We start from the raw sequence: 12,337 nt of genomic DNA, 5'->3' as shown, positions 1-12,337 counted from the left end.
CTAGCTGTGTCCTGTATCCATCATCAATGACCACTACACTGTCTGTTTCATATGTCTGCTTCACCAGTGACTGCCACGTTGCCTGTGTCCTGTGCTTCTCCTTCACCAGTGACTGATATGGGGCCATGAACAATGTGCCACCTCCACCATCCACTGCCACAATCTTTGTGCCCTTTTGCCTCCTCCATAAATAACTGCCATGTTCTCTGTGTCCCATGTGCCTCCTCCACCAATGACTGCAATGTACTGTGTCCCATGTGCTTCCACCATCAGTGACTGTCACTCTCTATGTCCTGTTTGCCTCCTCCACCAGTGAATGCCATGCACTCTGGGAGTGGAGGAGTAGCCTAGTGGTTAGTGCAGTGGACTTTGATCCTGGGGAACTGGGTTCAATTCCCACTGCAGCTCCTTGTGACTCTGGGCAAGTCACTTAACCCTCCATTGCCCCTGGTACAAAATAAGTACCTGAATATATGTAAACCTTGCAAAAACCTCAGAAAGGCAGTATATCAAGTCCCATTTCCCTTTCCCCCTTTCCCTTATGACATCACAATATCAGAAGTGAGCCAAGTATTGGGCAATCAAGCCATTGTGACATCACTGATGAGGTTGGCTCTTATTGGTGGAATGAGTGGAGGACTTTGATCCTGGGGAACTGAGTTCGATTCCCACTGCAGCTCCTTGTGACTCTGGGCAAGTCACTTAACCCTCCATTGCCCCTGGTACAAAATAAGTACCTGAATATATGTAAACCTCTTTGAATGTAGTTGCAAAAACCATAGAAAGGCGGTATATCAAGTCCCATTTCCCCTTTCCTCCACCAGTGACTGCCACACTGTCTGTGTCCTCTGTGCCTCCTCTACCAGTGGCTGCAATGTACTGTGTCCCATGTGCTTCCTTCACCAGTGAGTGCCAAGCTCTCTGTATCCCATATGTCTCCTCCACCTGTGATTGTCAGGCTGTCTGTACATGTGATTTCCAACAGTGAACATCATTGTTCCTTTATTATGAGCAGTGCATTTTGTCTAGCAAAAAAGGTGCCGGTCAGGGGTGGAGTGATCATTGAGGGACCCACCCTACAATAGCCAGGACCCCTGCAACCAGTCATAGAATCTACGACAAGGCAGAATTTGTATGTAGAACCTGAGCTCTTTCATTAAAATACGAGAACCATGGGTCAAGTTTAGCAGACAGTGGAAAAGGTGCCGGTACTCAGTACCCCCAAGTGCCCCCTCAAAAAAAAGCCCTGGTTATGAGTGACACGCCATCTGTGTCCCATGTGTCAGCCTGTCACCTGTATCCCCAGCCTCTCACAGTCTTTTCATTCATTCCCAGGCTCTACCCTGTTGTTCCAGCTAACGCCAGAGTTGTCACAGAGAAGCAAATAGTGGTTGGAGATTACCGCTTTCCCAAGGAGGTGAGTGGGTGCCTATATGGATCCGTGGATATACAGCGCAGTTGGTGTCAGCAACGGTGGATGAAATGCTGTGTAAATAATACCGTAGAAGTCTGCCCAGCGCTGGCTTCGCTTCGCAATTACTGGTGTTGCACGTGGCAGAGGGAAGGCCCCAGAGCTGGGCGCAGGCAGCACGTGCGAATCGTTGCCATTGCGAGTAGCCAAAGGAGCCTTCAAGAGTGGGGGGGGCGTCACAACTGTACTTTATTGATCAGACCCGACATGGGTCTTTTTCGGAGATGGGAAGGCGGTAGAACGAGAGGACATGAAATGAGATTGAAGGGGGGCAGACTCAGGAAAGATGTCAGGAAGTATTTCTTCACGGAGAGGGTGGTGGACGCTTGGAATGCCCTCCCGCGGGAGGTGGTGGAGATGAAAACGGTAACAGAGTTCAAACATGCGTGGGATATGCATAGAGGAATCCTGTGCAGAAGGAATGGATCCTCAGAAGCTTAGCTGAAATTGGGTGGCGGAGCAGTTGGGGGGAAGAGGGGGTGGTGGTTGGGAGGCAAGGATAGGGGAGGGCAGACTTGTACGGTCTGTACCAGAGCCGGTGAGGGGAGGCGGGACTGGTGGTTGGGAGGCGGGAAATACTGCTGGGCAGACTTATATGGTCTGTGCCCTGAAAAGGACAGGTACAAATTCAAGGTAAGGTATACACATATGAGTTTGTCTTGGGCAGACTGGATGGACCATGCAGGTCTTTTTCTGCCGTCATCTACTATGTTACTATGGTTGAAACCGCCTGCGTCAGGGGCACACATGGGTTCCAGCTGTCTACTTATCATCGGGGCTTTTTTTCAGCTGGTGCACATGGCACCTTTTTTTCTCTGCCTTCCAAATACCACCCCTCGTCCCATTACATACCTTGCTAAACGTCTCTCAGCATATTTCTCCAGTCATGTACAAGCCAGCCTTGAACCTGTGATCTTTGGGTTGAAAGGCAGCCACTTTCCAGGTACAGCTTTTCTAGTTCATGTGGGCTGCAGGCACACATTATTACACTTCCTTAAAACGGTAGGGAATATATTTTTTTTTTTTAAGGTGGCACTTACCAGTCTCTGCTCTATGGGCCACAAATGCATGTTCTGGATCTGGAAGTATTAGTCTAAACACGACTGACCATGGTACCCTGCAGCCATTAACGATCTGCCTGCCCACCTGTGGCTATGCCTAGCATTTGAGTCTGAAAGGTGTAGTATGAACTACCAGACAGTTCCAGGTCATCGAAGCCATCTGGACCAGTCCTGCTTTTAGTCCCTCTGCATCCAAAGAAGACAGAACCAAGACCAGTTCAGCCTCTCTCTGAATGACCTTAATCCACCAGTTAGATTTCCTTTTTATACCAGTAATTCAATCCCAGCTGAGCTCTTTGCTACGTCATAGCAGCAAATGAGTTTACTTCCGATGTATATTGGTGTTTTAAGGCTGTGTAATCTCCATGACCAAAGTTACATATTCTGCTGATACCTCATTTCTGTGTAGAAAATTCTGTTTGTTCTGTTTCCCAGTAAGAGATGTGTTGGTATTCTAGAGACTGTTATAATATTTGCAGTGCCTGCCTTTTTATATGTTGCATTGTTGGTGACAAGGGACACTTTCATAAGTACATAAGTATTGCCATACTGGGTAAGATCAAAGGTCCATCAAGCCCAGCATCCTGTTTCCAACAGTGGCCAATCCAGGTCACAAATACCTGGCAAGATCCCAAAAAAGTACAAAAACATTCTATACTGCTTATCCCAGAAATAGTGGGTTTTCCCCAAGTCCATTTAATAACGGTCTATGGACTTTTCCTTTAGGAAGCCGTCCAAACCTTTTTTAAACTCCGCTAAGCTAACCGCCTTTACCACATTCTCTGGCAATGAATTCCAGAGTTTAATTACACGTTGAGTGAAGAAAATGTTTCTCATATTCGTTTTAAATTTACTACATTGTAGCTTCATTGCATGCCCCCTAGTCCTAGTATTTTTGGAAAGCGTGAACAGACGCTTCACATCTACCCGTTCAACTCCACTCTGTTTATCTCCTGTACTACATTTGTAGGCAACTCAGAAGGTCCTACCTATGAGCAGGGTAACAAACAATAAATAAACATGAAGCATGCCTCCACGGGGTGTGGCCACCATGTGGGTGTGGCTACTATAGGGGCGGACCCATAGATACCCTACGCCCTAAGGTTGACACTGTATGAGTACTGCACCTTTTATCCTGTTAAAAAAGCAATGCTTATCATTATTATTTAAATGCAAAGTGAAAGAAAGAAGATGAGTGTCGTCGTCGATAATACGCTGAAACCTTCTGCTCAGTGTGCTGCTGCGGCTAGGAAAGCGAATAGAATGTTGGGTATTATTAGGAAAGGTATGGAAAACAGGTGTGAGGATGTTATAATGCCGTTGTATCGCTCCATGGTGCGACCGCACCTTGAGTATTGTGTTCAATTCTGGTCGCCGCATCTCAAGAAAGATATAGTAGAATTGGAAAAGGTGCGGCGAAGGGTGACTAAAATGATAGTGGGGATGAGACGACTTCCCTATGGAGAAGGACTAAGGAGGCTAGGGCTTTTCAGCTTGGAGAAGAGACAGCTGAGGGGAGACATGATAGAGGTATTTAAAATATTGAGTGGAGTGGAACAGGTGGATGTGAAGCGTCTGTTCACGCTTTCCAAAAATACTAGGACTAGGGGACATGCGATGAAACTACAGTGTAGTAAATTTAAAACAAATCGGAGAAAATATTTCTTCACCCAACGCATAATTAAACTCTGGAATTCGTTGTCGGAGAACATGGTGAAGGCCATTAGCTTAGCAGAGTTTAAAAAGGGGTTAGACGGTTTCCTAAAGAACAAGTCCATAAACTGCTACTAAATGGACTTGGGAAAAATCCACAATTCCGGGAATAACACGTATAGAATGTTTGTACGTTGGGAAGCTTGCCAGGTGCCCTTGGCCTGGATTGGCCGCTGTCGTGGACAGGATGCTGGGCTCTATGGACCCTTGGTCTTTTCCCAGTATGGCATTACTTATGTACTTAAGAGTTTCAATCCTATGAACCCCCCTCCCCCTCCCCAACTAGGCTGAGTGCACAGGTGATACGCTGCTTATCAATCTAATAACTGTTATCTAGCTTCAGGGATTTGGGGATTGTTTCAAGGTCACCATCTGGGTTGCACTGTCACATAAAGCTCATTAATCTAAATATAGTTTTCCACTCCTGATCTCCACTTTCTCTGTTTTCTGTGCTACAGTCCCTGCTTGTGCTTTGCCATTACGCCATGTCTCGAGATGAGACCAACTTCCCACAGCCAAACAAGTTCCTGCCCCAGCGCTGGTTGCGTGATGTCGGTATGAAGCACCATCCCTTCAGCTCTATCCCCTTTGGTTATGGCGTGCGTGCCTGCGTTGGGCGCCGGATTGCTGAGCTGGAGATGCACCTGGCACTCTGTAGGGTGAGTGAGAGAGATGAACCTGCTGTCTCCATAAACTTTCCCCCTCCCCAGCCTAAGCACTTCTCAGTAAACTCATAGCAAGAGACCTGAACTGGAACCTCTTTCGAATGTCTGTACACACGAGCCTTCAGATTTACCAGATATGCAGTTCATTGAATACAGCAGAATCTCCGAGCTTCTTGCCATCTCTGGAGCACTGTCTAGCCTCAACCATTGGTCTTGAGCTCAGTAGCATAGCCAGACAGTCAATTTAGCGCAGGCCCGAGATCAAAGTGGGTGGGCCAAACAAATTTCATGGCCGCTGTAACCGCCCCGCCCCCCCCCCCCTTCCAAAGGAATACCCAAATATAACTTCCACCTCCCACCTCCCTCTCACCCAAAGTAAATGAAATACCTGTGTTGTGGGGATCCTCAAACCCCACCAGCCGAAGACCTACCTGCCAAACTAGCTTAGTTCTTAGGTAGCCGCCAACCCTGTCCCCGAACCGCTGCTGCCAGATACTGGCCTCCGCCTATGCTCAATTTCGCTCATGCGGAGGGCCCTGTGGCTGGCAGCAGCAGCTCAGGACAGTGCTGGCGGCCACCTATTTGGCAGGAAGGAGGTCTTTGGCTGGCGGGGCCTGGGGATCCCCACCAGCCACACTAAGGAGATGGAATTTTGGGTGGACCAGAACCCAAATTGGGTAGGCCACAGCCCACCCAGGCCCACCTGTGCTTGAGCTGCTTCTCTGATCCACTGTTAGGACTTCCTCACAACACTCGATCTGCATATCAGAAGCATGTTTATTAAATTATATATTGGGGGGGAGGGGCCTGGCTGTTTCCTCCTGCCACTTTTGAGCTTCCGGGTCATAAGCAGAATTCCTGGGGTTTATTCCCTCGTTTTATCTTTCTCCCTCTCAGCTCATCGCAATCATTACAACAGTCCTAGGGCAGTGGCCAGAAACCATAGTTCTGTCCAACTAATGTGAACTTGGCGAATAGGTTAAGCCATGGCTGAGGCTTTCTTGTCCTAAGGGCTGTCAACACTGCCTCAGCAGCACCCAAAGGAACATAGACGGTCAGTGACTCTGCTGTTTTGGGGAGGCTGAAGCAGGCAGGGCTTGGTGGGGTATAGAGTGGGGCTAGGTAGGACACAGTAAATTAAAATCCTTGGGTTGGGGGCAATACCTGCGATACAACTTAACCAAAGATCGTAACGGACATATCCTAACTCTTCCTTTCCCTCTCTAAGTTCTCCCCAATTGTCTTTTACCATACATGTATCTCACTCTACCATAATATCACCTTGATATTAATCACAACTTGTGTTTGTTCATACCGAAATCGGTTAACGCCGATTACAGTACCATGTAACAGGGGCGTATCTGAACTGCGGCGGTAGGGGGGGCCAGGGCCAGAGTGAGGGGGCACATTATAGCCCCCCCCCGCCGCCGCCGCTGCCATTGCCGATCCCCCTCCCCCCAGCCGCTGCCATTGCGAACCCTCCCCCTCCGTTGCTCGCCTACCTTCGCTGGCGGGGGACCCCAACCCCCGCCAGCCGAGGTCCGCGTCCTCCTGCCGCTGCCGGCTGCCTTTAAAAGAATTCCGTCAGCTGGCGGGGGACCCCCAACCCCCGCCAGCCAAGCCGCGGTCCTTTCATTTTTCCACTGAAGCTGGCGCCGACGAAAGTTTCTTTTGAGTCTGACGTCGCTGCACGTTGTACGTGCAGGACGTCAGACTCAGAAACAGAATGAAGCTTCAGTGGAAAAATGAAAGGACCTCGGCTTGGCTGGCGGGGGTTGGGGGTCCCCCGCCAGCTGACGGAATTCTTTTAAAGGCAGCCGGCAGCGGCAGGAGGACGCGGACCTCGGCTGGCGGGGGTTGGGGTCCCCCGCCAGCGAAGGTAGGCGAGCAACGGAGGGGGAGGGTTGGCAGCGGTAGGGGGGTCCAGGGCGAAATCTGCGGGGGCCCAGGCCCCTGAGGCCCCACGCAGATACGCCCCTGCCATGTAAGCCACATTGAGCCTGCAAAAAGGTCGGAAAATGTGGGATACAAATGCAACAAAATAAATAAATAATTACCTATGCTGCAGGAAAGGGACTAGGGCACTTTTGAACACAGCAAGGAAGGAATCCCTGACTGTATGGTTCTGATACAGCTGCACCAGCTTTCTCGCCCTCTTCCCCACAGTACCTCTGTTACTGATGGGAATATGCAGACTGAATACACTCCAGGAATTATGTGCAAAAAAATCAAAATAATGCACCAAAGCTATATATTAAATAGAATAATCTTTGCAGTATTCTGGAAATACATGCAGGCACTTTGACGCGTGGCTCCCAGTCAGCCCTAGAACCTCAGTCCAGCATCTTCCAGTTGGGCCCCATGTTCAGCAGCATTGTATCAAAACTCCTGTGGTTAATGGCATCCATTAAACGATTTACCTATCAAGTTTTTTGGTAGGTTGCCAACTGGCCACCAGGCTTCAGATCTGCTGGCCTTTAGTTTATGGTTGAGTTACCAATAGGTCTGTACTGGAATATTCATATATGCTTGATTCTGCCCTGAATACATTATTCGTATTCGGCTGAATAGTGATTTCAATCCGAATACAAATAACCTGGGGCTCTACTGAGCTAAATCTTACTGAAATAAGCACTTGATATCTGATTTCACATTGCTTCTTTTATTATTTATTAAGTTAAAGCTGAATGCCTATCAGTGGCGTAGGAAGGGCGGGGCGGTGGGGGCGGTCCGCCCGGGTGCACGCTGCTGGAGGGTGCAGAGAGCAGCCGCGCGCCTGTCAGCTCCGCTGGATCCCTGCTCCCTCTGCCCCGGAACAGGTTACTTCCCTCTGCCCCGGAGCAGGGAGCCAGTGGAGCCGACAGGTGCGCGGCTGCTCTCTGCACCCTCCAGCAGCCAAGAATGCACCCGGGGGGGGGGGGGGCTTGAAGCGCCGGGGAGGGGGGTGTCATTGCGCCAGGGGGGGGCTTGATGCACCGGGGAGGGAGGGGTGTCGTGCTGCACCCTGGGGGGACGGACGCAGGGTGGCAGCCGATCTTGCTACGCTACTGATGCCTATTATTCATATTTGGTATTTGTATTTGGCCGGATAATATTTTTCACTAATCATATCTGGCCGAATTACTAAAATAATGCTATTCAGTACAGCTCTAGTTACCAAACATGTTTTAACTGTATTAGCTGTACCTAATGTTTCAAGCAGCAGTCTAAGAACCAGGGACTCCAGGGCAGGGGCGTAGCCAGACAACAGATTTTGGGTGGGCCTAGGCAAGAAGTGGGTGGGCCCCCCTTCACCTACGACCAAAAAAAAAAAATCTCAGCTGGCGGGAAAACACTTCTTTCCACTTTAGCAGTCTGCAGCAGGCACACGCTGAAAACTGAGCATGTGCAGGTACTGGTATCCTGGAGAATGGCGTTTTCATTACCCTCAGGGGGAAGTCTTCAGCTGGCGGAGCTTGGGATCCCCACCTGCTACCGCTAATACGTGTGCTGCTGTTGGGTGAGCCTGAGCCCTAATTGGGTGGGCCCGGCCCACCTAGGCCCACCTGTGGCTACACCACTGCTCCAGGCTACAAATGCCACTGTCACTCCTTGAGAGCTCTCCAGGGACAGGAAAATACCTACTGTACTTGAATGTAACTCACATTGAGCTACAGCTGGAAAAAGTGCAAGCTAAATCCGAATCCAAAATCCAGTACCAAACCCATTGTGAAGTAATAAATAACCCTACAATTATCACTCAGAACCTATAAAGCAATTCTACCATACCATAACAGCAGTAACTTCCAGGAGTCTCACAACAAGGGCCTACCTAGGAAAAGGCAGTGGGTATCAGAAAGTCAATTCATGTATTGGAAAACTAGACAAGCCTGATTTGCATGGATTGATCCTACACAGATGTTCAGTGTTAACAAAGAACCTCCCCCCCCCCCCCCCCCCCCCCGTCTCTTTCACAGATGCAGAACACAGGCAGACTCTCACCAAATATAGAATAATCAAACTAAAAATAGAAATATGTATTCAAGAATTAAATTGAACCCCTCCCCCCCCAAGAAGTCTGACTCTGCATAAAATGCAACACCCTGGGAAAAATAAGCAGTGACTCATGCACAAAATATAAAGAGAGCAGATGTAAATTTCAAAAACCGGCATTTTTCAGTCACTTCAAATAAAACACAAATGGGAAATTAGGTGATACCTTTTTTATTGGACTAAGAATACAATTTTTGACCAGCTTTCAAAGGCCAAAACCTGAGGAATGAGGCTTTAGTCTCCGAAAGCTGGAAAGCTAGTACATAAGTACATAAGTAGTGCCATACTGGGAAAGACCAAAGGTCCATCTAGCCCAGCATCCTGTCACCGACAGTGGCCAATCCAGGTCAAGGGCACCTGGCACGCTCCCCAAACGTAAAAACATTCCAGACAAGTTATACCTAAAAATGCGGAATTTTTCCAAGTCCATTTAATAGCGGTCTATGGACTTGTCCTTTAGGAATCTATCTAACCCCTTTTTAAACTCCGTCAAGCTAACCGCCCGTACCACGTTCTCCGGAAACGAATTCCAGAGTCTAATTACACGTTGGGTGAAGAAAAATTTTCTCCGATTCGTTTTAAATTTACCACACTGTAGCTTCAACTCATGCCCTCTAGTCCTAGTATTTTTGGATAGCGTGAACAGTCGCTTCACATCCACCCGATCCATTCCACTCATTATTTTATACACTTCTATCATATCTCCCCTCAGCCGTCTCTTCTCCAAGCTGAAAAGCCCTAGCCTTCTCAGCCTCTCTTCATAGGAAAGTCGTCCCATCCCCACTATCATTTTCGTCGCCCTTCGCTGTACCTTTTCCAATTCTACTATATCTTTTTTGAGATACGGAGACCAGTACTGAACACAATACTCCAGGTGCGGTCGCACCATGGAGCGATACAACGGCATTATAACATCCGCACACCTGGACTCCATACCCTTCCTAATAACACCCAACATTCTATTCGCTTTCCTAGCCGCAGCAGCACACTGAGCAGTCAAGAAATGTATTTAGTCCAATAAGGTATCATCTTATTTTCAATTTTTTTTCTTATTTATTACCCTTTAAAGTGCAGCTAGACTCATATTTGGCAAACCTAAATTTGAAAGTGCCAAGCCCTTACGAGAAAATTTACACTGGCTTCCACTTAAGGAACGATTCACGTTCAAAATATGTTTACTAGTTCACAAAATTATCCATGGAGACCAGTGGCGTAGCCACAGGTGGGCCTGGGTGGGCTAGGGCCCACCCACTTAGGGCTCAGGCCCACCCAACATTAGCACATGTTTAGCGGTAGCTGGTGGGGATCCCAAGCTCTACCAGCTGAAGAGGTCCCCCTGATGGTAACGAAAATGCTGCTCTCCATGATACTGGCAACTGCGCATGCTCAGTTTTCAGCACTTGCCTGCTGCAGACTGCCAAGGTGGAGAGAAGCATTTTCCCACCAGCTGAGATCTTTTTTTGGTGGGAGGGGGAGAACACTTGATGCCCACCCACTTCTTGCCTAGGCCCACCCAAAATCTGCTGTCTGGCTACGCCCCTGATGGAGACGCACCAGCTTACATGTCTGACCTAATAGACTTACCACCTAGGAATGCCAGAAGATCATCCCGCACATTCCTCGATCTGCACTTCCCCAGTTGTAAAGGAATGAAATACAAACTAATGCACGCGTCAAACTTCACCTACTTGAGCACACAGTTATGGAACGCACTGCCGCGCAACTTGAAATCGACCTACGAAAAGAACGAACTTCCGCATACTACTGAAGACCCAGCTCTTCGAAAGAGCATACCAAAAAGACCTACCCAAGTGAACCTACACTACACAACTCGCCTATTTAATCTCAGAACTGTTTCTTATAATCTGCTTGTATGCTACCACTTTGTTTTTATCATCATACTGACAAGATCATGCAATACTAAAGGTTTATGATACTAACACTTTTCCACTACTCATGATGTATTGTGAGCCACTTTGAGCCTGCAAAGAGGTGGGATAAGGTGGGATACAAATGCAATAAATAAATAAATAAATAAATAAATAAATTCTAAATAAAAAATGGTAATAGAAATAAAACAGAGAAAATAAGATGAGACCTTTTTTTATTAGACTAACTTCATACATTTTTTGATTAGCTTTTGAAGGTAACCCTTCGGAAATAAGCTTGTTTCCGATCTGAAGAAGGAGAGTTACCTTTAAAAAAGCTAATCAAAACTGTATTAAGTTAGTCCAATAAAAAAGGGTCTCATCTTATTTTCTGTTCTCCGTTTTGATTTATTTCTATTTATTACCTTTAAAAGTGGACTAACACGGCTACAACCAGTGGCGTTCCTAGGGGGGGGGGGGCGGTGGGGGCGGTCCGCCCCAGGTGCACACCGCCGGGGGGGTGCCACGCGCGCCTGCCCTCCGCTGTTCCATGCTTCTTCTCTGCCCCGGAACAGGTTACTTCCTGTTCCGGGGCAGAGAAGAAGCATGGAACAACGGAAGGGCAGGCGCGCGCGGCACCCCCCCCCCCCCCGGTGGCGTGCACCCGGTGGGGGGGGGGTGTTCCTTCGCGAGGGTGTCCTTTCGCCGGGGGGGGAGGTCCGCGCTGCATCGGGGAGGGCGGGGCGAATCAGCGATCCGCCCCAGGTGCCAGCCCCCCTAGGAACGCCACTGGCTACAACACCACTTTACTAAATACTACTACTATTAGCATTTATATAGCGCTACCAGAAGCACGCAGCGCTGAACAATCTACCTTTGCTGTCTGGCCACTTAATTTTTCTAATTGTGTTGATCCCAGTGTCTCTTGTCCAACAATAATCTGTTCTTTTCAGCTTTCTTGTATTTAGATTTTATTCTTTCATTTTATCCAGTATCTCCGTCTTAACACATCTACCTACAGCTTTACAATCGCTTTCCCTCATTCTCCTTCCTCTTATTCTCCAGTCTTTCACTAACTCTTTCCTCTCTTTCCCTCCCCCCCATCTAACCTCACTCTTTCTACCACTTACCATCCAGCAGCTCCTCTCTGTCAGGCCGATGATCAAAAGCAAACGCCGGCGCTAGAGGCTGTTAGCGCCATACTAGCGCCAGTGTTTGCTACCGCCCCTTGATCAGAGCCCTCGAGAGCGTGAAACAACGCGCTCGAGGGCTCTTAGCACAAGTAGCATGCAAATGCATGCTAATCAGCGCTTAACGCATTCATCCCCAATGATCAGCAACCAGCGCGCCATAGATTGTGTCGCTGGCTACGGCAAACCCTACTCCAGCTCCGAGCTGGCATTAGGGTTTGCAGATCATTGGGGAAGAATGGTGAGCCCTGTCCAGCATACATTTGCATGCTGGCAGGCCCCCATTCCCCCCTACAGCAAACCTGCCAGTGAGGGCTGTTGAGGACGTCCAAAATTT

The 12,337-nt window shown here is 48.5% G+C and overlaps 1 protein-coding gene across 1 annotated transcript in view; it reads left to right on the top strand.

Moving 5' to 3' along the window:
- Positions 1-12,337, top strand: part of LOC115473983 (sterol 26-hydroxylase, mitochondrial-like) — a 71,756-nt gene that overhangs the window by 58,249 nt on the left and 1,170 nt on the right. The window contains exons 7-8 of the mRNA XM_030209225.1: positions 1,336-1,417; positions 4,704-4,904. Coding sequence (XP_030065085.1) covers positions 1,336-1,417; positions 4,704-4,904 — 283 coding nt within the window. The remainder of the gene's footprint in view (positions 1-1,335; positions 1,418-4,703; positions 4,905-12,337) is intronic.

Source organism: Microcaecilia unicolor, chromosome 7 (genome assembly GCF_901765095.1).
Source record: "Microcaecilia unicolor chromosome 7, aMicUni1.1, whole genome shotgun sequence".
NCBI lineage: Eukaryota > Metazoa > Chordata > Amphibia > Gymnophiona > Siphonopidae > Microcaecilia > Microcaecilia unicolor.
This window is presented reverse-complemented; position numbering and strand designations above follow the sequence as displayed.